This window comes from Pteropus medius, unplaced genomic scaffold (genome assembly GCF_902729225.1).
Source record: "Pteropus medius unplaced genomic scaffold, Ma_sr-lr_union100, whole genome shotgun sequence".
In the NCBI taxonomy this organism is placed as follows: domain Eukaryota; kingdom Metazoa; phylum Chordata; class Mammalia; order Chiroptera; family Pteropodidae; genus Pteropus; species Pteropus medius.
Genome location: NW_024353909.1, coordinates 4209022 through 4236310, shown reverse-complemented (window position 1 = coordinate 4236310; position 27289 = coordinate 4209022). Strand labels below are relative to the sequence as shown.

Sequence of the window (27289 nt, the reverse complement as noted above, 5' to 3'; positions counted from 1 at the left end):
CCCCTCTACCTCAGGGCCTAGACATCCTCTTTAGAGTTTAGAATCTGTAGTTGAGCTGGAGGGGTTGCGGCTCTCCTGCGAAGGCAGCCATGAGACCTGGGACTGCTGGCCTTCCCCGGACGTGGTGTGGGAAGCAGAGAAGGATGGTCTACGGCATGAGAGAGCAGAGTGAGCAGGTGCTCAGAGAAGCGCTGTGAGAAGCAGAACGTTTGCCTTGCTGGGCTCTCTCTGGACCCTCAGGTCCTGGCTCTAGACCACCTTTCAATGTGCCAAGTGGAAAAATGGATCCACAACTGCGGTGTGTAAGGAAGGGAATGAAAAAATGGGGACAAGAGCACCAGGGCCGTTCTCTGACTTCACGAAGTCCTTTGCACATCGCAGCTTCTCACAGCTCTCTACCGAGGCCGCCAGTCAGTCCTGAGTTAAAATGTCTTTCCCCCACCCTCTTCCTGACTGTGAGCTCTCAAAGGCAGGGGCTTGTTTCATTGATCTTTTTTCCCCCTGCCCCCCACCCAGCACTTCAGCTCAATGCTTGGAACACAGAGGGTGCTTGTTATGGGCTTAATTGGTTCCCTCAAAATTCACCCGTTAAAGTCCTAACCCCCCAGTACCTCAAAGCGTGACTGTGGTTGAAGGTAAGGCCTTTAAAGAGGTAGTTAAGTTAAAATGAGGTCATGTGGGTGTCCTAATCCAACCATAGTCCAACATGACTGGTATTTTGTAAGAAGAGATTAGGGCACACACAGAGGGAGGACCGTGTGAACACAGGGTGAAGACAGCTGTCTACAAGCCATGGAGGGAGGTCTCGAAGGAAACAACCCTGCAGACATCTTGATCTTGGATTTCTAGCCTCCAGAATTGTGAGAAAATAAATTCCTGTTGGTTAAGGTATCCATTCTGCGGTACTTGCGATGGCAATTCTAGCAGACCAATAGTGCTCAGAGAATGTGACTGGAAGGTTGGGGAGAGAGGCAGCCTTCTTCTCTCATCTTCTCGTTTTAGGGCAAACTAATATCCTCTGACTAGCTTCCTTGAGAGACCACAAGGCCGACCCAAGGGCAGGAGTAATGGACTCCATGCAATTCATTCGCTCATTCACTCTTGCAGTACATTTTTTTGGGCACTACGCCATGTCAGGTGTTGTTCCATGCACTGCGTTTACAGGCGGGGGATGGGTGGCCACTGCTTTTATGGGGGCTTCCGGTCTAGGGGAGGAGACAAGTACGAAGAAAATAATTATGCTGTGATGACTGTTACGCAGAAGAAGAGAACAAGGGAAAACAGGAAGGGGACATTTCTAGGAAGAGGGCATGGAAAAGCAAGAAGGAGAAGCATGTGTCATGATAAGCCACAGAATCCTACAAGTCGTCAAGGAAAGTTGATGCTCAAGTGCACACAAGGGGGCCCCTGGGCATATGACAGGGTAATTGGGGGCACTAGGCTAGAAAGGGCCAGATTGTGAGTGCACAGTCCAGCTTCACGACTGGGTTTGGAACTCTGTTTAGAACTGTGGAGGGTCGGCCTCTTCCTCATGTGAACTCGTACCCTGACCTCTTTTAGGGCACCTGTTTTTACTGTATGTGACGTACTACCTTGCACTATCTTGGCACACGTATGGAGGCTGTGAAGCGGTTACCGTCGTGGGCTCCTGAGTCACAGGGACCTGGACTTGCATCCTGCTTCTGCCACTTAGAACTGGCCTCTTAGCACTTCAGCTTCTCATCTGCACGTGTGAAGCCCTCAGTGCAGGGCTTGGTATGTAGCAAGGGTTCCAAATCTATATTAGTTTTAGTCTTAACTTCCCACTAGATTCTAGTAAGAGCAGAATGTGTCCCCGTCTCTACCTCCATACCATGGGGATCATAGGCCATTTTGTAAGGAGTAGAAATAAAATGCATGAGGCATCCAGCACCCGCCTCGCACCTGGCAGGTGCTCAATTGCTGGCTGGTCTCCCAGCAGGGACAAGTCAAAGAAGCCGGGGCAGGGGTGGGGGCCCGGCCCCTGAGCTGAGTTCTCACCGTTCTCCTGCGCCAGCGTCTCCAGATATTTCACCTTCATCTGTTCTTCTTTTGACCGCTTCACCTCCTTAAAGTACTCGTACAGCTCTGGGGGCAGCTTCTCTCCGGGGACACGGGGTGGCAGCAGCAGGGTGTTATAGGAATCATAGCCCTTCAGTGTTCGCAGGATCTGCTCAGGGAGAACGGGAACTGCTGTTGGCCTCACTGGAAGCTTCTCCCCACAGCCCTCGGTGGGCCCTCCCGTCCATCTTGTAAAACCTCTGCCTGCCTGAGGCTGGCTGTATACAAGAGCAGGGTCCTTTGGGGCGGGAGGTGTCTAAAAGTAAGGCTGAGCCCTGAAACTGGGGATATAGGATCTTTATTTTGCCTCATGTGAACCTGGGCATTTCACAAGTGGAAGGAAATTTTCTACTTGTTTAAAAAATAGCATATACTGTTTTTCTTCCCCTGCCCCACCCCCACCATTGACAAAAGTACAGAACTCCATTAGTCACTTTTAGTGGCACATCTTTATAAAACATTGTGGTTGGCAATATTATACTAGGTAAGGTGGTTGTCTCATAAACGGACGATCTACGGAAAAACAAGAAAAATGTGTATGCATGTGCACACGAGAGACGGGGGGCAGTGATGAGAAGAAATGTATATTAGGGTTGTCAGATGAAATACGGGATACTGAGTTAAATCTGAATTTTAGATAAACGACAAATAATTTTTTGTATAAATATGTTCAGTGTTGCTTATCCGAAATTAAAATTTAACTGGGCAAACTGTTTTTATTTCTACTGAATCTGGCAATCTTAGTGTATATACATATACATACATACATACATATATATATATATATATATATATATGGTGGGGGTGGGGCAGGGGAAGAAAAACAGTATATGCTATTTTTTAAACAAGTAGAAAATTTCCTTCCACTTGTGAAATGCCCAGGTTCACATGAGGCAAAATAAAGATCCTATATCCCCAGTTTCAGGGCTCAGCCTTACTTAGTGCGTGTGTGTGTATATATATATATATATATACACACACACACACACACACACACACACACACTAAGATTGCCAGATTCAGTAGAAATATATATATATATTTATAAAATACTATAAAATAACATCTTAGAAAGCAATTACTGCCTACAAGACCTAATTTATTGCTTCTGGCAGGTGCTGGGAGGGACACCTGGTATGAAAAATCTGTTTTGTTAGGTAACCCTTCTCCAGGATCACCATTTTTAGTTGTTTGAAAACCACTGTTAATAAGCTCATTCTAAGATATATATGAAAGTACAAAGAGCTAAGAATAGTCAAAACACTAGTAAAGAGGAATAAAGAGAGAGGACTGCCCTATCAGGTATCAGGACTTACAGGCAGGGTGGTATTCATGTTGGGACAGACGAATTGACCAATGAATTTTAGAGAGCTTAGGACAGACTCACTCATATATGGAGCTTTGATATAGGACAGAGGTCAGTGGGAAAGGAAGGAATATTCCAAAAACTGATTGATGCAGAGACACAAAGTCCTGGCCAATTTGCTTCATTTGGGTAACTCCTGTGGGATCAGCTGAGGTCTCTGTTGCACTCATTATACAGTTCATCTTCTTTCTCTCCAAATTCTTCTTTCCTTATTCTTCACAGGTGTTGTTCCTGGGAGTGCTCCCTAATAAACCTTCTACATGCAAATCTCAGAATCTTAGATTCTACTTTCCATTGAACCTGACCCACAACAGAGGATGCTGTGCCAATGTTAGCCACTGAGCATTTCATAAATATCTAATGAAAAGACTCTGTTCCAGAGGGGCATATTCCCATCTTGAGAAAAACTTCTGGATGCAGAATCCAAATTAGGCAGAGCATAAACACTGGGAGTAAGAAAATAGAAGACTCGAAGGCCAAGTTGGGGGAGGGTTCTGAGGAAGCAGAGTCACCCGAGCTAAGCCATCCCCAAATTCCTAACCCACAGAAAACATGAGATAACCAACATTTGTTTTAAGGTGCTAAGCGACAGATAACTGATAAGTAATAGATAACTAAGCATTGGACTTCATGAACAGCAAAACCTTACGAGAAAAAAATGGAGTGATATGTTTAAGATATTAAAGCGCAGAAAATGTGAGCCAAGGGGATTGTATCCGATCAAATTGATCTTCAAGAATAAAACCCACAGATAAACAATTATGCAGAGAATATCGTTCCCGTGATCCCTAGAAATCCACTAGAATCCACTAGAAAATGAGCTTCAGACAACCAGGACCAGTGCTGACCATTGAATATGTTTAAGTGTAGAATTAAGACCAAATGATGGAAATTGTGTTCTGACATCTTAATATTGTAAGCTATAACACTGTAGATATAATACAAGAAGCAAAACATGGAGGAAGTGTACATGAGATGATTACCTAGCAGTCATACCAGGAAGTAAAAGAATGTCATTTCGAATTAGAGGGTGGTGAGGAGAGAGGAAAAGAGATTACCAGCTAATTTTATTAGTATTGCTCATTGTAGGGAACTCAGAGGCAGTTTCTAAAAAGCTAGGTACTAAGGGTATTAGATAAAGCTATAGTTCATATAGCTCAGCCTCAAGGTAAGAGAGCAAGGTGGAGATAGTAAAAAATGGACCTGGATAGATCAATGGAACAGAATAGAGATCCCAGAAATAGACTGAAATAAATATAGTCAACTGATCTGTGACAAAAGAGCAAATGTAACACAATGAAGCAAAGACAGTTTTTTCAAAAATAGTGCTGGAACTGTACAGCACATGTAAAAAAAATAAACCTAGATGAATCTTATATCCTCCACAAAAATCAATTTAAAATGGGCTGTAGACCTAAATGAAAGACATAAAAGTATAAAACTCCTAGAAGATAATGTAAAAAAATCTAGATGACTTTGAGTGTGGTGATGACTTTTTAGATACAACACCAAAGGCACAGTTCATGAAAAAAATAATTGATAAGGACTTCGCTAAAATTAAAAACTTCTGCTCTGTAAAAGACAACGTCAAGAGAAGGAGAAGACAAACCACAGACTGGGAGAAAACGTCTGCAAAAGACGTATCTGGACAAACAAACGCATAGACTCAGACGACAGTTTGGTGGTTACCAGAGGGGAAGAGGGGTGAGGGGAGGATGAGGAGGGTAAAGGGGATCAAATATGTGATGATGGAGGGAGACTAGACTTTGGGTGGTGAGCGTACCATGCAATATACAGATGATGTACTACAGAACTGTACACCAAAAACTTGCATAACATTATTAACCACTGTTATCCTAATACATTTAATTTAGAAAGGACACATCTGATAAAAGACTGTTATTCAAAATATGTAAAGAGCCTTTAAAATTCAACAATGAGAAAACAAACAACCTGATTAAAAAGGGGCCAAAGACCTTAACAGACATCTCACTAAAGATACACAGATGGCAAATAAGCATATGAACAGATGCTCCACATCATATGTCATCAGGGAAATGAAAATTAAAACAATGAGATACCACTACACATCTATTTAAATGATAAAAATCTAAAACACTGACAACATCAAATGCTAATGAGGATGAGGAGCAATAGGAACTCTCAATTATTGCTACAAAATGGTATAACCACTCTGTAAGACAGGTTGACAGTCTTTGTGAGACTACAAAATGGTATAACCACTCTGTAAGACAGGTTGACAGTTTCTACAAAACTAAACATATTCTTACTATACAATCCAGCAATCATGCTCCTTGGTATTTACCTAAAGGAGTCCAAAACTTATGTCAATACAAAACCCTGCACATGGATGTTTTCACAGCAGCTTTAATCATAATTGCCAAAACTTGGAAGCAACCAAGAAGTCCTTCAGTAGGTGAATGAATAAACTGTGGTACATCCAGACAATGGAATATTATTCTGTGCTAAAAAGAAATGAAAAGACATGGAGGAATCTTAAATGCATATTAGTAAGTGAAAAAAAGCAATCTGCAAAGGCTACATACTGTATAATTCCAACTATATGATATCCTGGAAAAGGCCATACTATGGAGACAGGGAATGGGAAGAGGAGGGGATTAATAGGCTGAGTACAGAGGATTTTTAAGGTAGTGAAAATACTCTGTATGACACTATAATGATTCATTTATGTCATTATACATTTGTCCAAACCTATAGAATGTACAACATCAAGAGTGAACTGTAATATAAACTATGGACTTTGGGTAATTATGATATGCTAATATAGGTTCATCAATTGTAACAAATGTACCATTCTAGAGGGGAGGTTGATAATGAGGGAGGCTATTGAATGTGTGGGTGCAGGGAGTATCTAGGAAATCTCTGTACCTTCCCCTTAATTTTGCTGTGAACCTAAAACTCTAAAAAAATAAAGTTAAAAAAAAATGAACACAGAGAAGCAACTGAAAAACATGCAGCCCAGAACAGAAAAAGAAATGACAGATTTAAGCCCAAACATGATTACATTAAATGTAAATGGTCTAAATATACCAATTAAAGACAGAGACTGCCAGAATGTATTTTTAAAAACGACCCGATTATATGCTGTCTACAAAAAACTCACTTCAAAATAATGATTGCTGCACATATTCTTCACCATTTGAATTTTAACTATTAGCATGTATTGGTTTTCAATTGGTTGTTTAAAATGTATAATGAGATGACAAAGAAGCAATGAATTCTGCTCAGGGTCAAGCAGGTCTGAAAAGGCTACAAAGTGATCTTCAAATTGACCAGGAAAGGTTCAAGGGGAAGAAAGGGCAAAGGACAGGAAGCAGCTGCCCCTGCAGAGAGAAGAGCAGGTGTACATGGCAGAGCACAGCACGGGCAGGAAAACGGGAGTTTGGTTTTGGCTTCTGCTCACCTTCTCGTCCATGAGATATTGCTGGTCAAATTCTAAGGAGTAAAACTCAATGGGAAAGTCACAGGGATTCTTCACCACCACCTCGGCCTCATCTCCAGGTGCATAAGGCAGCAGTGGCCCCAGCTCTAGAACGGAAGGACTGAATTCCAGGCGTGGCTCTAAGCCTTGCCCCTGCGCCAGCAGCGTGAGCTTTTGAGCACTCTGGGCAATCTGAAACGCCAGGGACTGACTGTAGAATTTCTGGAAAACATAAAAACAAAACAAGTATCTGAATTTTTTCTGTTACATGCCACGTAAAACTGAAATTGATCCTATTTTGATTAAAATAATAAAAAAAAACTTTTCTTATAAAATAGCATAAGAACAATTTCTATTACAGTATTAATACTGCATATCTAGCACGCCAGGCACTGTACCCATGCTTTGTTACCTGCAGAAGGCCTTCTAGTGCCATGTTTAAATCCCTCAGACCCCCAGTGTATTTAGATGTCCTGCTGCTACTACCTGTAACTCTGGTCCTACACTTCTGGGCTCTCACTTCATGGGCCCTGCTACCCATGGGCAGAGCAGGGCAGGAAAGAGGGTTGCAGGGAAGTAATATCTTCTGGGAGCAGCCCTCAACCAATGACTCTCACTCCCTCACTCCTGGAGAGGGATAATCCTGAAATATGTATTTTGTATATTTTCTCACTTTCCAGTGGCATTAAGCTCCAGTCTCCAAGGTAGCTTGCTCACATGCCCTATTAGCTGCTTTACTTTCCCTTATCACCTACTTTTCTATGGTATTCCCTACACTTCTCAAATAATCTGTTTGCCTTCAAAAATGTCCCTTGGCATATTTTGTGAAGAACCTGAATTAACATATTTCCATTTTTTTGAATGTACAGTTAAGAGGCTGGTGAGGGATAATCAGCTATGGCATTCAGTTTATCTGATACAATTACAATCCAAATACCAGTTGAGAGTGATATCCTAATCTGCTTTCACTGAATGAGGATTCACAGACCCCATCCCTGAAGTCCTTCAGGGTCAGGATAAGACTGGGAATTCTGCCTTTTTAACCAGATGCCCAAGTTGTTTTGATACAGCTGAGCTTGTGGCTCGGGGTTGGAGGCCATAATTGGCTACATGATGTGAAGAGCTCCCCAGCTATCTTAAGTCAAGGGAGGAGAATCAGATGGTTGGAATATGTATGAACACATACACATGTACAGAAAAATATCTACGGTTGGAGACAATAAGGGAATGAATTATTGGCTGAGAGGGTTTTTTCCATAGTTATGAGATTAGCACCTTATGATCCAAACTTCTATATTTTAATTGCTTTTTATGGAAATCTTTCTAAAACATTTCCTTCATTTCCTTGTTTTCTAACACAGGGTACTCTGAACACATAATGTCTAAGAGCTGCTAGTCTGGACATTGGTGATTTCTGATGGAGAGAGAGGTGTGAATTGTATGGGCTGCAGAGCTAACCGATTATCATATACAGCCAATAAATTCCTCTCCCAATTGGTAGAAACATTTTATTAACTTTGACCAATTCCAACTCAACATTTATAGGCCTGAACAAATTTATTTTTACTGTATTTACTGATATTTCCCTCATTCAGTAAAAAATCCAAAATCTTGAGTAAATCCCTGACAGTCTTAAGACTCTCTAAGAATGAAAAGCATAGTAATTCTATTTTATTTTAAAAGGGTTGGGGAGATTTTTATGATAGAAATGGGGACTTTATTTTAGAATCAGATATACAGTTATTCACTTTTCTTCTTTCTCACTGCAGATTCTTATGCTTTCCTCAAAGCCATTACCAGGAAAATAGGAGTTAACCACAGATATTCTAAAACTAATATCGATTTTTTTTAAAAAGAAAAACATCTTCCAAATGCCTTAAGCTTCAAGCAAGTCTTTGCAGTGTAACCTCTTGAGATCCTCTCTGGTTCTAAGTTTTTAAATTTTTTACTATGTTCTTTGTCAGGAGTAGCTTTGTACTGATGGTGTTTCACAAGAGATGTTTGTGAGGCCCAGAGAGTACATTTACCAGGAGGTGCTTACTATTATAAAAGCTACTAATGATAATAGCTAACAATTATTGAGACACTTGCTACATACATATAGAGCCATATACTGTGTATTTTATTCCACATTAATTAATGTAATCTTCAAAATGACCCTAGGAGGTACATATTGCAGTTGATAATGTCCTACCTGAAACCCTGGAGGCCAGACCCTTTCAAATTCAGCTTTTTCAAAAGGTAAACTCAGTGCATGTACCCTATGCTACCAAATACCCTTAGCAGGGACTGGGGCAGGTCCCCTGTAATCAAACCCATTAACATTTCTGCAGTTGCAATGTGCGTCTCTGCAAACTAAGTGGCATAAAGAATGGTTGAATAGTCTCATGTCAGTTCAGATGAGGTTTTTCTGCCCAATGAGTTTGGGTCTGAAACTTAAGAAAGTTTTTTTTTCCAATTTTGGAGCTTATTGGATTTCAGAATTGCAGTAAGAGATTTTTTGACCTATGATATTATTATTTTTCATTTTATCTATGAGTAAACTGAAGTCTAGAAGTTAAGTAATTTGCTCAAAGCCACGCAGCCTCTAAGTGCAGAGGCAGAAGACCACCAACACAGGTCTACTGATAAAAGTCAATGTCTTAGATAAATCTGATTCCAGACCAAGTGCTCTTAACCACCAGGCAACACAGCTTCTACAACAACCAGAAGCACTTGAGATGTCATAACCGGGATAAAGAGCACAGGTCACTCAAAGCTTCCCTGGAGACTTAATCAAGCAAGGAATTGGAGTAAAGCTCAAAGGGATTCAGAAAGCCTGAATGAAACCACGTTTCTTTAAAGCTTACCTCTTCTTTAGGCATGAATTTCACTTGTACATTGGACCTCTCACCAGGATCCAAGATCCCAGAAGTAGGCTGGATCTCAAAGATTCGTGTCTTTGGCTTTAATTCAGCATGTAGTTTCCGCCTTAAGTACTTTGGCATGTGTTTCTCCAGCTGGTTAGTGAATATTAGACAATTAGATCATCATCTATGGAAAACTGCCTTTTCCAACCTCTATTCACTCAGCCTACATTTAATGAGGGAATGTATGGACACCAGGGATACCCAGGTGAATAAGGTATGAGCCAGACAGCATGGCCTGATTTATCTTTTAGGGCTGAGCTAAGGAACTAGATTTTATTTAAGAGACAGCGGTTGTTACTGAAAATCTTTGTGCAGGAGAGTGAAATGAGGAGAGTGAATGCCTAGAATTACCAATCTGGCTGAAATGGAGATGGAAAAAAGGGGACCCGTGGGCCACAACCCACTCACCTTGTTAAATGGCTTATGGTGGTGGACAAACCATTCGCAAGGGACTTGGAGGTGATTGGAAAGCTGCACGGTCTCTACAAGGCACTGTCCACACTGGATTGTGGCAAACTCCACTTTTCCACAGGACAGTGTCATAGTGGGAATGATCACCTTGGCTTGGAGACAGATGTGAACTGTGGGCCCTCCAACCACCTAGAGTGTGCATAAAATTGCTGTTAGCACAGAGCATGGGGTTGGGGGGAGGATCGCGGTTCTGAAATAGTAGCTGGACCAACCCAGGGTGATGGATGAGCAGAGGTAGAGGCTGGGGAGGGTCGGCTGGGCCCCACAGTACATCTTACCTTGATGGGCAGAATGACTTCTTTGTTTCCAACAGAAAGATTGGTCCCTTGTGGGTCAAATCTCACTTCAAATGTTTCCGTTTCACAGTAAGGCAGGTGCTTTACACGATCTAGCTCAGTACTGAAGCCTGGACCAAGACAAACCAAATTCTTTGTGGAAAAGAGGAACAGCAAACAGGAGCTGCTTTAGACAGAGCCCCTCTGGGGCAGGATGGCCATGTAAAGAACTGATTAATGGCCCAATAATTCTTTTGGCTGATCCCAGAAGATGCAGAGACACTACTCCAGAAAGACGGTACAGATGGCTTTGTTAGAAATGACAAGGTGCAGTGGGGAAGGGTATCCTCAGTCTGGTTACCTGTGTCATGAAGGACACGCTTTTCTGCATGGAAGGACACTGGGAAGTGACTGGTGTTGGTGATCTTGATGATATGGTTTCGGACGTCGCCAAGGATGATGTAGCCAAAGTCCAGGATATACTCTGGCAGCTGGATTCTGAAACGGTTTAACAAGCTCTTCTCACCAGTCACTTTTCCGAAAGTGAGAGAGAGTGAGGCTCTCTTCCACCTCCTGTGCACAATGCTATATTCTAGAACTGAGAACAACTAATGGCCCCCAAATGGAGACTAGGAACAAGACACTTCCCCCAGATGTCCTCACTGCTGCTTCAGACATTATCTCAAAACACATTTAGCACGTGCTCTCGTGAACCTGAAACCAGGCTGCGCATGGACAAAGCCAGACGTTTCTGATTTTAACAGGCAGAGACCTGCCTGGTTGGCTGGATGCTAGCGGATGGCAGCTACAAGAGGCCAGCGGATTGCATTCTGAGGTGATCGACGGTCCGGTGGGCAGCACTGCTGGCTCTGCTACACTTTAAAACAAGCACAACACAGAGGGCACTCACTTGGCCAGTCTGCGGCGACTCCGATGGCTGACGTCCTCTGTGGGGTTGGGGATGACTGTTTTCTGATGTTCTAAGGCATAGCTTTGAACTATAAGTCGCTCTACTTCCATCTGGAGCTGAGCATTTAATTGGAGCAAGAGAGAAGACCAAGTGAGCAAATTCTTCTAAAACAGGCATTCTCAATGTGACAATACCACTTCTAACGGGGCGAAAACTGGTTCGTAGAGGGGCAAAAAAATCTTAGCTATAGCAATGGTTTGTGGCCCTCCAAAAGGCCACAGTACCTAAACAATCTATCTGTGGTATTAACATATTCATGGGGGGTGGAGTGGAGGAAGCAAACTGGTACATCTATACCATGAATAGTCTCAGCAGTAAAAAGAAACGAACCATTGATATTGATGGGTCTCAAGGGCATCATGCTGAATGAAAAAGCCCATCTCAAAAGGTTACACACAGTATAATTTATATAACAAGATTTATATAACAAGATGAAGAATAGATTAATGGTTGCCGGGGGCAAGGGATGGGGAGATTAGGGGTGGATGTGGCTAAAGGAGTAGCGCATAAGGGCAAATACAGATTGAAAACAATAGGCTTGATTCTCCCTGTTGACAAGGGAAGAGACTTCTCACTCCCTTTTCTTAGAGCATTTACTTTAGAAAACTGGTAAGTTCTTTCTCTGTCTCTTTGAAATGTATATAAATCTTTTTACAGGCTATATCATAAGCCTCTGGTGAGCTTTACAATCCAGAGTGTCTTTCCCAAGGATCTGAACCATCTCTTGTATGTAATCATCAAGCACAATAGAGCCCTATTGCCTAGTTTTTGTGGAAGGGTGGGAGCCTAACTTCAGAGGGCTCTGTCATAAAAAAATGAGAAGTCTGGTTGCCTTTGGATGAAGCCAATTTCCTTTGGATGAAGACAGTCTAGATGGTCACCACAATTACCATGGGAATATAAGATGAACTATATATGACAAGTGGTATTGTCAAGTCCTCTAATTTGGGGACCAGTTATAGTTCTTAAGGATTACTGTTCACTATGAGAACAAGTATGTACTGGATTGTATCTGGTTGGCTATATAAAAGGCTGAGATTTCTTTCTGTCTTTGCAATCTCTTAGTGGACTGCCTGTGATAAGGATCACATTCTGGTTAAATAATTATTTAATAATAAAATTGTTTTCTTTCTTTTCTACCTTTCCGGGGAGATTTTTCTGGATTGGAAGGAGATTTTGTTTTTAATTCTATTTCCCCAATAAGCACAAGGGATCCTTGTGATGACAGAACCATTCAGTATCTTAATTGTGGTGGTTATGCAAATCTACAGATATGAAAAACTTCTAAACACACACACACACACACACACACGCCCCAGTGCACATAAAATTGGTGAAATCTGAATAAGCTCTGTAGCTAGTACTAATGTCAATTTCCTGCTTTTGGTATTATACTATAATTATGTAAGTTGTTACCGTTGGAAAAAACATTTTTTTGCAACTTCCTGTGAATTATTTCAAAATATAAAATTTAAAAATTTAATATCAAACTCTTCGAAGAGATAATGTTTTACATTTAATAAATTTATTTAATGGGGTATTAGAGAAAAAATGTCTTGAGGGGAGTGTCAGTAAAAAAAAAAGTTGAGAAATACTGTTCTGGAAGGTCCAAACCTGAAGTCCAGGGCCAGGCAGGAAAGGTTAATGTGTGAAGTGGCCCATGATAACAAAACAGAGAGCGGTGGGAACTGTGACAAACAGGGAGAGGAGCTTGCCTCACCACAGGCCTTCCCAGTCATCTAGAGTCTACAACAGCCAAGCCAACCCTGCGCTTGGCTCCTGAGCCGCCAGTGGTCGGCCCCTGGCTTATGCGGGGGGACTAGCTTACTCTGCTAGTGCCATCACGTTCTCAGAACCCCAGCCCAGGTCTGGAGGGACCGCCAGAGACCACTGTCCTAAGGCTCTGATGAGGAGACGCCTGGGAATGCGGCAGCAAGGCCGAGACACACTGCGGCCCTCATGGACAGCGGGGAGTCTGGCAGCAGGGGGCAGAGGCCAAGCACACAATGTGAGCTGGACAGGCCTGGATTCAAATCCTGGCTCTGCTGCTTGCCTTGGGAAATACATTTCACTTCTATGAGCTGTAAAACTGTAAAATTAAGATGATAATGGCACTGTACTCCTCCCTCTCCCCATTGTGAGAGGATTTAATGAAATAATAATGCAGGTCAATAGTGTGGCCCAGACTGAGTTTAAGAGTTCAATAAATGGTAGCTGTTATTATTATGATTATCCATGGAGCTAAGGTTCACTTTCAGTATCTGCAAAATAAATTAGCACAGGTGGCCTTTGGGGCTCCCAGTGTCCCCAGTGACACACCTCTTCCCCATTTTAGACCTCCCTCTTAACCAGTCTAGTGGCTCTCTAGCTACATATATAATTCTTCCCTAGGACAATATTCTCATGTCCATTTGCATTTTAAAAGAAGAGCACACAGAGAAAGCAGCCTTCAAGGTCAGAAATAGACTGTTAAGAGGAATTCCAAGGAATGGTCAGAGAGGACATTTTGGGGATTTTGCCTTCATATCCCATAGCAGGGGCGGCCTTTATGAAGCTGGGTCCCTCCCTTCCTCAGAGACCACCTCTGGGCTTGGCTCCCACCGTGGAGGCATCACATACACCTGACTATTCCAGAACCCTTTGGCTATGCCTCTCTCCCACTTAGCTGTTGGGTACTTAAGGTCTCTGCTTTGAATATTTCCTCTTCCCTAATCGCCCCATACATTTCCTAGGGAAGCGCATCTTTTCCTGTGATTTAAATGACCATCTGATGACTCTCAAATCATGTCCTCCATCCCCTCTCTCTCTCCAGGTCCACAGCAATGGTTCTAACTCCCTATCGGATATCTCCACTTGGATGATGCACAGAAATCTCATGTGTGATAATGGGCCATCTGAACTCATCTCCCTTCCTCTCTCCCTCCCTAAACTTGCTTCTCCTCCTCAGTTTCCTGAGTGCCCCTTCCTTACTTTGCCATCTGAACAAATCACTAGGAGGTCACCTCCTCCTTATCCCCCATATTCAACCAATCCCTAATCCCTGACCTATCCATCTCGGAACTATTTCTTGACTCCACCTTTGTTTACACTACCTCCATCTCTCATTTAGAATGATTTGGTCAGCTTTTTAAGTAACTGATCTCGCCACATCTACTCTCATCTTCCCCATGCCCCTGTCTTCTCAGAGCTCCACAAGACAACCAGAAGGATCTTTTTAAGATGCAAAATCAGATTACCCGCATCTCAGTGGAAACACTTAGTGAATTCTTGTTGCCTCAGGATAAAGTTCAAAACCCTTAATAGGTTCACTAGGGGGCTGTTTACCTTTTTAGGCTCATCTTGGCTCCCTAACCTCCCTCCTTCTTTGCTTAGCTATATCTTTCTTTATCTTTCTGTTCCTCAGAAATACCATGTCCTTCTTGCCCCGGGGCCTTTGCACATATTGTCCTTCTGCCACATACATTCTGTGCAGAGTGAGGCTAGTCTTACCTCAAAAGACTCATCTTCAGGCATTTCCTCAGTTGTCTCAAAGTGATGGAACATTTTGTATTTGTTGCACTCTTTTTCTAGGTTTTTTCTGGCCTGATTCAAGAAGGTTTCATACTTTTCATTTCCTGTGGGGGTTGGAAAGAAAAAGATGTCAGGATGGTTAGAAATATATGAATTATGCCATAAACACAGACTCTTAGCTAAGGGTAAATCAAGTGAGAAAGGAAGTAAACTTTTGGTATCTCCTCTGCTATGTTTTCTTTGATTTACAGGGTGAGATAATTTGTGAGTGAGCTGACTTTGTATCAGAGACCTCACTACGTTTAATGACATTATGCTTTAGTGAGCTACCAGCTGATTCTCAAAAACTTGATGGCAGGAACATCCTAAATCACTCGTAGGGTGACCAAGTGGATCCCAAATTATTTGGCACTTTCCCAGTTCTAGCACCGACAACTGGCTGATCTGGGAAACCCCTCATGCAGGACAAGCCCAGATGAATGGTCACTCTTTAAATTAGTTGTTGTGTTTATGAAGTCTCAATGACCAAAAAGAACATTTGAGGTCACGTTGCTTTAATTACAACTAAATACGTTACAATCCCCTGAACTGGAGAGGGTAGGCAATTGGAGGAGAGATTTCAGATACCCAAGTTCACCAGAAAGCAATGCAAATTCAAATGCGTGAGTGGGTAAGGCCTGCGAAGTAATTACAGTGCCTATTAGGAAACAATAGGGAGCACTAGGACTGCAGGGGAAGTGGAGCACAGAAGACCCAACTCATGGTCTTCACATGTAAATTCTTTTAAAGCCCTGCACTGGCCAAACCCCGTTTCTGCCTTAAGAGGCCAGCTGGGTGCCCAGTTTTCAATGGCCAGGTAAAGGTGTGCCTTCCTGACAATTATATGTGGAATTGGACTAGCTTCTGTCTAGCTGGAACTCTAGATGCTAGAGTGTGTCAGTCTTAGATTTGCTAACATTTGTGTTCATATTTTCAGGGAGCAGACAATTAGCATTTAATAGATGATTATCAACAGTTGAGTTCGTGACTCTGGGGAATGGCTAGGAGGAAAGGCTGAGGTGTGAGGGCTTAGTCTGAAGCTGTTTAGGAAATGTGGATTTCAAAGAGCTTGACGAGGGATTTACAAATAAGAGTGAGAAGATTCTCTTGACCTTTGTCTAGCAAGAAAGAGCCAGAGAGAGTCTATGGCTAAAAGAGCTGTTCAGCTGAGCTCTAGGATCTGCCAGGACAGAGATATGCTGGTGCAGAGCAATGGCTCTGGAGGCCAGGTGTTATCATGAAAGCCTTGGCTAGATGTATAAGCAGACAGCAACTGTCTAAATTAGCCTCCAACCTCTGTGATGCCAAAATAAGGGGTCAGAACCTTGGTTGTCTTTCAGTGCTGTTTATATTTTGAGAATTGTACTCCTTGCAGTAAAATCAGCTTTCCTGTTCTCAACGGCCATCTGTGAGTGTGCTACTGGGAAAGGAAAACTCAGGGAGAGATTATAGCTGGAAGGAACATGTGCCAAAAGAAAAGGCCTTCGAAAGTGCAATTTCCTGATGTTTATAAATAATTCAAGGATGGCAAAACTGGCTAGGGGGTCTTAATTTGGGACTGCCATGGCCAGATGTTGTCTCACTAAATTCTAGTCACCAAGTCAATTTTAACTCTTGACTTTTTTTTTGCAATTGAGGAATAACACTGAAGGGAACTAGTGGGGACTGCTAAGCAAATAATGCGAGTAGTCATTAACCTTCAAAGAAGCAAAGCTAAAATGCATCTTTTGTCTCCAGTGGGGAAATACAATAGTGGGTAGTAGTACCTTTGAGGTTCCTGGGGAGATCGAGGCAGATTCGGGGGAAAATTCCTTCTCCATGCAGTGTGATATTTTCTGGGTCTAGGTGGGCAATCTGTATCTGGAAACTCCTCTGAAAGACCTCAGGTACTCCGGGTAAGTAGTAAACCTTCAACACCTGCTCTTCAAGTGAACTGATAAAACCCTACACAGCAGAAAGACCAGAAGGAGCTTTAAAATTTACAATGGACTCTTGCTTCTAGCAGTTTGATGGTCTAGATAATCACAAAAGCATATTATGCTGGTTATTCTACACTCACATTCCTCCCACAAAATTTATTTTTATGATAAAAAATTATTTTTATGAGAAAAATTCAATGAAATTTCCTTAAAACTGATAGGTTTACATAATATGTATAAGAAACTACTCCCTCCATTTGCTTCTAAAACCAATTTGGCTCATTTGTAGTCGGTGGAGAGGAGGCCCTCAGCTTTAAGGAATTACAAGGGAAGTGTGAGGACATAGTGGAAATAAACTATTCCTACAATTATGGGGAAAGAATCCACAGGTTGTTTGGTTCACTATTGTACCCCTGGTGCCTGAACAGTGTCTGGCTAATGCAGGACTCAATAAATATTTGTTTAATAAATGAGTGAAATGCTTAGGTTTATTTCTTTTTCTTACTTCTGAGAGCTCTTTAGTTTTACTTTAAAAAAAATCACACCCATAATCCTAGCAGTGGACATTTAGTGTAATCTGAAATACCTCTGGAGTGCAGCTTGTAGTTCTGAATTTGGGCTCCTCCAGTCACGGCCACCTGGCCAGCACGGGAAGGCTACTTACTGAGAGAGGCAGGATGAGTGGCACTCCAGGCACAAGGTTGTCTGGTGAAGACTGGCAGTCAGTCAGAACCTTGAACTCGAAGCCGACTTTCCCAGTGTTCTTCAGCGTGATTTCATTCTCTGTGACGTGGTCAAACAGCTTGACAGGAGAAGGGGGAGAGGAGTGACCTCTCCGTCATCCACGCTTCGGGGTGCCATCACCATCCCGACAGAGGTGGCTAGACAAACGTGCCTCCCAGACATGGATTTTATTTTTCATGATGTAGACGTAGCCAATTCCCATTTTAGTATCATAAAAAGGTGCCTATGGGGTGGGAGGAGCACTAAACCCTGGAAACCTGCTCTACCTTAGTTCTGACAATTACTGTAGTTTAGTGTGGCTGTGGGGTGAGTGTCTAACCCTAAACTTCTTCAGCACAAAGTTTCTTCACCACAAAGAACTCAGGGGAGAGGATCTTAAAGTAAGCTTTTCTATACCAAGAAGATTTGTTTTTTGTTTTTTGTTTTTAAATAAGATTTGAGTTTAGAATTTTCTAGAATGAATTTTTCTATTTACATGGAAAGACATGGAAACAATAGGCCAGACATGTTCTTTTTCCTGAGATTTTGCTAACATAATTAAGCAGCTAACCAGAAGGTCCAACATTCACAATAGCTACTTCGGGGGTTCTTAAGACAAGCTAGGGCAAGGAAGAGCTGCTTCAAAGAATATATTCTGAGTGGAGCCAGAACCAATTGCCCAAAGGACCCTGCAGATAAGGAATGAAAGAGAATTCTATTTGGTCAATGCAATAAACAAGGTCTCGATAGATGTTGAGTGGATTTGCTTTAAGGCACAATCTTTAACCTATGAACACACATGCACACATACACACACAATTCAGTAATTATACCTGCAGTAGCTATATAATGGGGATATAACCCCCATTAAAATTTGGTAGGAGATGTCTCTGAGTATATAATACAAAACCAAATTGGAAAGAGAAGGTACAGACATAGAATTAGCTGACAATTATTCCAAAGCAAAAATTAGAAGGTACATTATATTACGGGAAAGACTAAACTTAAATCTCAAGAGCATGTAAAGTAAGAGAAAGATAATGGAGGGATGGTGAAGAGTTGGATCTTATGGTATGCATAGGTTTGAGGCTGGTGGGGTAGAGGATGAGTGGGATAATATAAGAGGAAATGTGGAGGCAGGAAGGGCTGGGGTGCATTAGAGCCAGTGGGTAAACCGGCCTGGTCACAAATGAATGACTGGGCTATAATGGGGAATTATGAGAAACAAAGTTTAATGTAAGGAGCATCAGTTAAGAGAGGAGCTTAGGATGTCCTCACCCACATGGAGAAACATGGCTCTGATCCTCTGGGTGACAGGGAAAGAGACCCATGATTGAAGGCCTTCTCTGACTCAGGCACAGTATTGACCTGACACTTAAGTAAGCACAACCACCTGGTGAGATAGGCATTGCCATCACATGCTCATTTTATAGATGAGGGTTACCGAGGCTTGCAGAGGTTAGGTGATGTGCCCAAGGTCACACAGTCGGTAGGAAGTAAAACCAGGATAATATCCCAATTTTTCTGACTATAAAATGATGCTCTTTTCTCAACACTATATTGCCTTCCCAAATGCTGCTGGGGTTAGTGTTCAGGAACTGATGGGATGAAAATGCAATTTGGGGAAAATCTATCTGACAATGACATTTAGATGGGTTAGGAGTAGGAGCTGAGAATGGGTTTTAACTCCTTGCTTCCATAGGGTCCTTGGATCAGCAGCAGCAGCATCAGTGGGAAGCTTGTTAGAAATACAGATTCTCCGGCTCCACCCTGGATCCACTGAATCAGAATCTGCACTTGAATACGATTCTCAGGTGGCTGTACGCACATTACAGTCTGAGAAGAACTGCTGGAATAATTTAGGCATGATTCGATGAGCCTCTGTAGCGTGATAACCACAGTGGCAATGGGAAGGGAAAACTGACCCAGAGGGATCCTGCTGGAAGAATCGGCAAACCATGGATGCTGTAAGGATGTGGGGAGGCGAAGGAGACAGTGCAGTGGCAAATGCCTTGGAGATGGTAAACTTGAGGGACTGAGAAGGTAGTAGTGCTCCACAACGAAGAAGCTGGAATGGGCTTCTGGGTTGAGAGGGAAGATGCAAATTTTAGCGTCTAACAAGCTGAATTTCAGGAGGCAGTGAGAAAAGCAAATGAAAATGCCTGGCAAACAGTTGGCAGTGGGAGGATGATCAGGGTTAGGGAGGCAGGAGAGGGATCAAAGATGGATGATGGGTTCCCAGAGAGAACAAGGACAATGATAAAAGCATAAAATCTCCTGGTGGCTGGCAGTACCTGTAATCCGTAGTCAATGTCCTTGGTGTCGAAGGAATAGTTGACCAGGGATGCTTCTCCCCTCAGTATTATCTCGTAGGTGGGCCCTCCTTCCACTTCGCACAGAGCTTTAGCCTGCGCGACGACGTCACAGTGTCCGTAGAAGGTGAAAGATATCTGGTGGCTGCTGTGTGGCTGCAGCACTCCATAGAGGGGCAAAATGTCAAACACCTGCAGAGAAAGTCATTCTACATGAGAGCATCTATCAGGATGAAGGGCCTGCAAAAGGTAAGTTAAAGTTCAGTCAATTTACAGATTAATTCCTCACTTTAACTTGTCTGAGTCCATGAAAGGTGACTAGCCCAGCACCCTGAAAATATATGATGGTCATGGCAGTAACAGCGCTCTGGCAAGATTTAAATTTCTAACTTGGGGCACGTGAAAGAAGAGTTAGTATCGATGACTTTAGGGTCCATGGGGCGTTACTTACTTCTTCTATCCCAATAGAAAGCATTTCCTCCTGTTCAAATATCCACAGGGATTCCTGAAACTCCACCTGGCTCTGGTTTGTTTTTTCTGTTTCAGCAGAGTTCACTTTTAATTCCTAGAAATTAGAGGTGTGAGGAAAGCTAGCAAGTGCTCATACTGGGTCATTGATGTGTTCCTCCCCATCGCATACAGAAAAATGAAGTGTGTTGTATATATTTTAAAATTATTGGCATACCTCATTTTATTACAGTCTACTTCATTGCGCTTTGCAGATACTGCTTGTTTGTTACAAATTGATGGTAAGACCCTCTACCACCCAAAAGATTATGACTTGCTGAAGTCTCAGATGATAAGGTTAACACTTTTTAACAATAAAGCATTTTTAAATTAAGGTATGTACATTGACTTTTTAAAGACATAATGCTGTTTTATACTTAATAGGCATATAGTGTAAACGTAACTTTTATATGCACTGGGAAACTGAAAAATCTCTCTATTGCGACAGTTGCTTTATTGTGGTGATCTGGAACCGAACCTCAATATCTCTGAGGTATGTCTGTAGTACCTATTCCTATAGAGATAATTGGACAAGCACCGAAAATGGCTGTACGAGGATGTTCACTGCAGCGTTATTTATAATAGTAAAACTCTGGAAACAAGCTAAATGTCTATCTATCAATAGGGGATCATTTTAAAGTGTGTCTGACATTCTGTGCATGGGGATGATGCGATGCATATTTATAAACCAGAAATTATGTGCAAAACATATTATTGAGCGATAAAGTAGTTACATTTATGTAAAATTACATATGTCTATGTATCACACCTAAAAATGTGAGCGTGTGTAAATTCATTCAGAGATTTGCATATGCAAATAGATATATCTGGAAGGTTACTAAAATTTCAATAGTAGGTTTCTATGAATGGTGGGATTTTGAGAATTTTTGCTTTCATTTTTCTGTACTCTTGAGTTTTCTATGACACCTCTTTTGAAAATAGAAAAAAAGAATTAACATTTAAAAGATAAATGTTTTATACACACATACATACTCATTCTAAAAAATGTGGAAAATACAGAAAGGTTCGAAAAGAGAAATACAAATCAACCATGAGATTATATTGTAGATATATGTATATATGTGTGTATATATGTATATTTATTTGTATTCTGATTTTTCAGTTGACACTGTAACATGAGCGTTGCTTCCCCGTGGGACTAAACATTCTTCACAAACATACTTAATATAGGAGATTGCTCCCAAAAAGTATGTAAAGAACCTTGTCATTTTCCGCAAAAGAGTTTCATAGTATTGCTTTGTGCAGATGTAATTTAGCTTATCCAATCAGTCTCCTATTGGTAGAGTTGTTTCCCATTTTTCTTGCTTTTACTAACAAAGCTGCAGTATACAAGAATAGTTACATGTCTTTCTGTAAATGTAAAGGTGAAGAATAATATCCTAGCAGAGGACTGTTCATTTTAAATTTTGATACACTTGACAAACTGTATGTCATAGGGGCTATGCCCATTCATACGCCTACCTACAAAGTGTGATAATGCTTGTTTATTCCCACTATACCACTACTGAGACAAACCCTGTTTTAAAAGATTATATATCAGTATGTACATACAATAATTAAAAAACTTGTTTTTGCTGTTTCTAAAGTATTACAACAAACATCTTTGTACACAAATCTTTCGATATCCCATGATTTACTTAGGCCATCACTCTAGGAGAATTTAAGGGTATGAATTTGTAAACTCTTGATTTCCTCTTTGTTTTTACTATGAAATTATTGAGGAAAATATTTCTCCTTTTGTAGTTCCTATCCAGAGGTTGAGAAGAACACGAGATCACCAAGGTTTAGAGGTTAAGTGGCTTTTCCATTTCAGAGAAAATCCACCTGTCAAGGTGTGTGGGCGCGTGACCCTGCCTCCTACCATGGTTGCTTCCTGAGGCTCTGTGGGTGTTTGGTTGGGAAGTGACCCGGATAAAGTTTCACAGCCTCGTCACAGCCAAACCCCAGTGTTGCACTTGCTACTCTGCTTCTGGTTCTGCCTCTGTTTTATGGAAAGGACCATGGACTTGCCAACCCGCCCTAGGGAAAGGAAACCGTACATCTGTGATGACAATGGCGGGCACTTCTGTTTTTTTCGGTTCTCTCTCTTCGGACCCCAGCTCTTCATCCACAAGGATAGTCCTGGGGAGTTTAATGAAATGTGGAGAATCACTCACTTGGCAGCCATCACAACACAGTCTTCATCATAACAGCCCTGTCTTCCTCCCCTTGCCCCACTGCACCCCACAGAGCAAGTGTGGCTCTCAATCAAGGGACGCCTTTCTCGGGCATCAAAGTGGTCAATTTTCTATAGGCCCCAACTCTTCTTTTGTGGCCTATCAAGCCCATGGCCGACTTAACAAGTTCTAGGACGCTCTAGTGATTCTTCAGACAATTTGATGTGCCCCCAGTGCTCAATGTTAAGCTTCATCATTTATTGTGACATTTATTGTGAGGATATAATGTTTGACCAATTGTCGTGTCTTTTTCTGCCTGCTACCCTTGACCTGATCCTGGCTGTAGACCTTGGGCAGATGGAGACACAACATAATTGGAAGGGCTCAGCCCTCCAGGATTCTGAAGCCTATGACCTCCTGAGAACAAAGATGACTTTCAATTCTGTATCCCAGATGCCTAGTCCAGGGCCGAACACAGAAGGCTTTCATTAAACTGTTGACTGGTGAGCGGCTGGATGAATGAGGGATGAGTTTGCAAATGTAAATCAGTGCAGAGAGAAGGATCTATTTAAAAAAATTCATTCTGGCTTTGCATTTGCACTTACTTAACAAAATCATTTAGATTGACCTCAGAGGACTCTGTTGCTGGGCCTGGTGGCGAGCTGGCGGATGCTGAGGTTCCTGGGACAGACTCCATCTGGGACAGGAGGGCACTGTGGGGCTCCCTTGGCCACGTCACAAATCTACGAAGGCATGGGAAGACACAGTCACATCAGCTGTTGCAAGTCAGTGCCTGGGTGGGCTCTTGGTCTCTAAGGCCAAGTTCCAAATTTTAGAACAAGCAGGTCCAGAAGGGAACACCTTCCCTTGTTTCAATCTTAGCTGAGTTTTCACTTTCTCCTAAAAATTTGCTGACCACCCCGCCCAGTCTGGGCCCAGTATCTCTCCTATGAGCACTCACAGCCCCTGGGCTTCCCCTCTCACACTTATTTCTCCCGTCCCTGCTAGACTGTGAGCTCGCTGAGGACACTGTATCTCCTATGGCATCTAATACAGTGCCTGGAATGGAGCAAGCACTCACGCATGGCTATGAATGAACAGATGCCGGGGATCCTGCTCCCAGATAACCAGAAAGCAAGGCCAGGACTAGGATGAGGCACTCGCTCTCTGGTTCTGCACACATGTGAGCCTCTACGTGACCCTGCCTCCCACCATGGTCGTGCTCGGTGCTGCGACTGCTTCACCCTGGTCCTGGCCCTGCCGGTTTGCTCTGCTGCCAGTCAAGTTCTCTGAGCAGAGGACAGAGGGGGAATCAGTGACTGTACCAGCTGGTGCTAAAGCCCATATATCCTGGTTTTGATGACTGGAAAGGCCTTTAAATGTCACAAAGGCCAAAGTGGTGGGGTCTCCCCTATTCTTCCTGTTTCCCTCAGGGTGCATGTAGCTTTTAAAGGACCCCTCCCCTCCCCTATCTCTGGCCCGTGATATTCATTTCAACCCAATTTCACTTATATATTCATTCTGGCCCCATATGTACTTTACTTTTTCTCAGAGGCTCCACAGAAATGTTACTTATTATATAAAGAACCCAACACTGTCCCATTTTGCCACTGAAAAAATTTTTCCTCCCTCTTAAGTTTCACAGCATTTTGTCTGCATTTCTCTTAGGATACTGTCTACTCTCTATCATGTACCTGAGTACCATTTACTAAACTTTGGGCATTCTTCTATCAACTTCATGATTTCTGCTATATTAAGTATCACCTAATAAATCGTTTTTTTACTGAGGCATAATTTATATACACAATGCACTCATTTTAAGCATATAGTTTGATGAGTTTTTACAAATACATATACCTGTGTAACCACTACCATATTACATACACAGAATATTCCCATCACCCTAAAGAGTTCCCTTCTGTACCTACCCAGTCCATCCCCCAACCCCTACACCAAACAAATAAATCTGCTTTATATCATTATAGATTAGATATGCTTAAAGTTTCATATAAATGAAATTATAAATATGTATTCTTTCGTGTCTGACTTCTTTCACTCAGCAGATTGTTTTTAGATTCATCTATGTTACTGTGAGCAGTACTCTGTTCTTTATCCCTGAGCCGTATTCCATAGTATGGATGACTAGTGTGTTTATCCATCTTCTTGTTGATGGACACCATGGCTGTTTCCAGCCGAATAAAGTTGCTATAAACCACACTGTTCTGGGCACAGGACCCATGTTGGGCTGGGTGATGGGAAGCTCATTAAAATAAAGATTACTGAACCTCATCCTTGGGTAAATTCTGATTGAGCAGGTCTCAGGTAGGGCCCAGGATTTAGATGTTTAACAGTCTTCACAGGTGATTCTAATATCCAGCCAGATTTAGGACCTGCCATGGGTAGGAATGGCAACATGACAGCTAAGGACTGAAGCTGATAATTAATATGGGGCTATCACTCAGCCTTGCCAGCTAGGGACAGTGAAAATCAGCAGAGTGTGATTCGGAGCACTTATTAAATCACCCCAGGTCAGTGGAAACGCCTGGGGAGACTCTGCTGGATCACTGCCCCACATAATAGCACTCTCTCATTCGACATTTGCATCCCTCCGGGATGTTGTACTGACGGAAAAAAAAAAAAAAAAAAAGCTTATGGGAATATCTGTAAAGGAAAAATACAGAGCTGTAGAATGCCTGCAGACCTGAGGAAAAACAGCACCTCAGTTGACAACGATGACTGGGCAATTGGGAAGGGAGAGGTGTCTTTGGAAACAAAGAGACCAGTGAAGTAGCCCTACTGCCGACAGACGGAGCCACAGGAGACGGTGAAACTTTTATCATAATGAAGCCTTCCACTTAACATTAAGATCAAAAACTGTTCCAAAAAGCTGAAATAGAATGTTGGTAGAATTTTTGGATCAGATTTCATTTTACCCTTAGGAACAGATGATTACTTTCCTGTTATGCTGACCCAAACAGGATTAGATTCAGTTATTTTTAAAGGAGAGAGCATTGCAAACAACAACAAAAAAAGAGTCAATATTGCTCCAATTCCAGAGCTGCCCACATCAGACTCACTGGTGGAGCCAGGAAAGGAACCCTCCCTTTAGCTGTGACAGAACCACCTGAGTGACAGACACACTGTCAACCAGCCACACCGGTTTGGGCTCAGCACTTGCCTTCTTCATATTTTATTTTCTATTCTTGGGTGAGTTAGGATCAGTACCATCTTTTGTGCTGCAAACTGAAAAAAAGTCCACCGCTCTTACATCCCATTCCCCCTTTGCTGGAAGCAATGCTGCATCAAAAGAAAACCTTGAAGAACATGTTTGCATTTTAGTTAATTTTTCGTGTTGTAGTTCAGATGATATTTAGAGATGGAATGGTGTGTGTTGGACATCTGCTCAAGCCTCTGCAGTGTAGCCAAGGTCTCATAAACGGAGAAGAAGCCTTGGACTTGACATGATGACTTCAAATTCATTGGTTCATTTGGACCTGCGTTCTGGGTGTGTCCACTACAGGGGGTGAAAACAGCCATGGGCTGGATAAAAGATCCTACGGGTATGTTTTGTTTGGCTCATATGCTGTTATACACACACACACACACACACACACACACACACACACGTATATGTATACGTGTGTGTGTGTGTGTGTGTTTCTTGCAGTTACGACTATAGCAGATACTGGTGTTAAGCTCTCTAGGTCTCCTTCACTAGAATGGTGCACCCATCCCCTGGGTGCTGTGGGTGTTGGCTGCACCTTTCTCTGGAGCACTGCCCTGGCTAGAGCTGCCTGCAGGTTATGTCCTTCCAACCATTAGGGTGTGAGCTGTAGGCAAGGATTGCTTGATAAGAGTGAGGGCCATAAGGGCCCAGCCTCCTTGTCTCTGCGTGGGACAAGCTCTGATGCAATCACACTCCAGAGCTCCCCGTGGGCTCAGGCAGAAGTGAGACTTCTTCTGAAATCGCATCTTCCCATGGTTTTCCCTCCACTCCATACTGTCTCTTACTCTAATAGTTTCTCCTGAGAGCCTCCCTCAATAAATCCCCTGCCCAAGAATCACCACCTAGGTTATGTTTCTAGGAAATCCACTGTGGCACCGTATGATTCCAAATAAGAGAGAGCCAATTCTTGCTTCGAGGGACTCAGAGGCCAGGGGATCAGAGTCAGAGAGCGAGGAGCAGGTATAAGTCAAGGTACAAATGCTCCAGGAGCAAGAGGTGCAGAGTGCACAGTGGCTCAGAACAAGGCTGTGGGGTCAGATGGCCTGGGTTTGAATTTGACTTCCCAGCTTACACACCATGTGACCTGGTGTTAGTGACAGAACCTTGCTCATCTGATTGTTGTGAGGTTTAGTTCACCTAAAGAACTCAGCAGGGTGCCTGGGTCATAGTAAATGTCCAATGCACATGGTCTATTCTTGTGTTGGGGTTGGTGGGAATGATCATCATTTCTGGCATTCAGATGAGAGAAGAGTCTATTGGAGTTTAGAAGAGGGAGAGACCAACTTTCTGCAGATGCATGGGGAAGTCTTCACAAAGGAGGAGATAGTCTACCTGTATCTGGA

General features: G+C 42.5%; 1 protein-coding gene across 16 annotated transcripts in view; it reads right to left on the bottom strand.

The window, feature by feature from the left end:
• The window catches only part of HYDIN (HYDIN axonemal central pair apparatus protein), a 335404-nt gene that overhangs the window by 87560 nt on the left and 220555 nt on the right, over window positions 1-27289 (bottom strand). For 15 of the 16 annotated variants that reach the window (XR_005650472.1, XM_039852028.1, XM_039852026.1 and 12 more), the window contains 14 exons: window positions 23326-23463; window positions 22604-22685; window positions 20488-20601; window positions 20019-20228; window positions 17666-17803; window positions 16849-17026; window positions 15023-15147; window positions 11474-11589; window positions 10925-11061; window positions 10567-10694; window positions 10226-10417; window positions 9758-9907; window positions 6891-7130; window positions 2020-2188 (listed from right to left, as the gene is read on the bottom strand). Coding sequence is in view for 15 of the 16 variants with exons in the window: in XM_039852028.1 (XP_039707962.1) it covers window positions 2020-2188; window positions 6891-7130; window positions 9758-9907; window positions 10226-10417; window positions 10567-10694; window positions 10925-11061; window positions 11474-11589; window positions 15023-15147; window positions 16849-17026; window positions 17666-17803; window positions 20019-20228; window positions 20488-20601; window positions 22604-22685; window positions 23326-23463 (2117 nt within the window). In the remaining variant the exon portion in view is untranslated. The remainder of the gene's footprint in view (window positions 1-2019; window positions 2189-6890; window positions 7131-9757; window positions 9908-10225; window positions 10418-10566; window positions 10695-10924; window positions 11062-11473; window positions 11590-15022; window positions 15148-16848; window positions 17027-17665; window positions 17804-20018; window positions 20229-20487; window positions 20602-22603; window positions 22686-23325; window positions 23464-27289) is intronic. The other variant, XM_039852031.1, reaches the window with a different exon arrangement.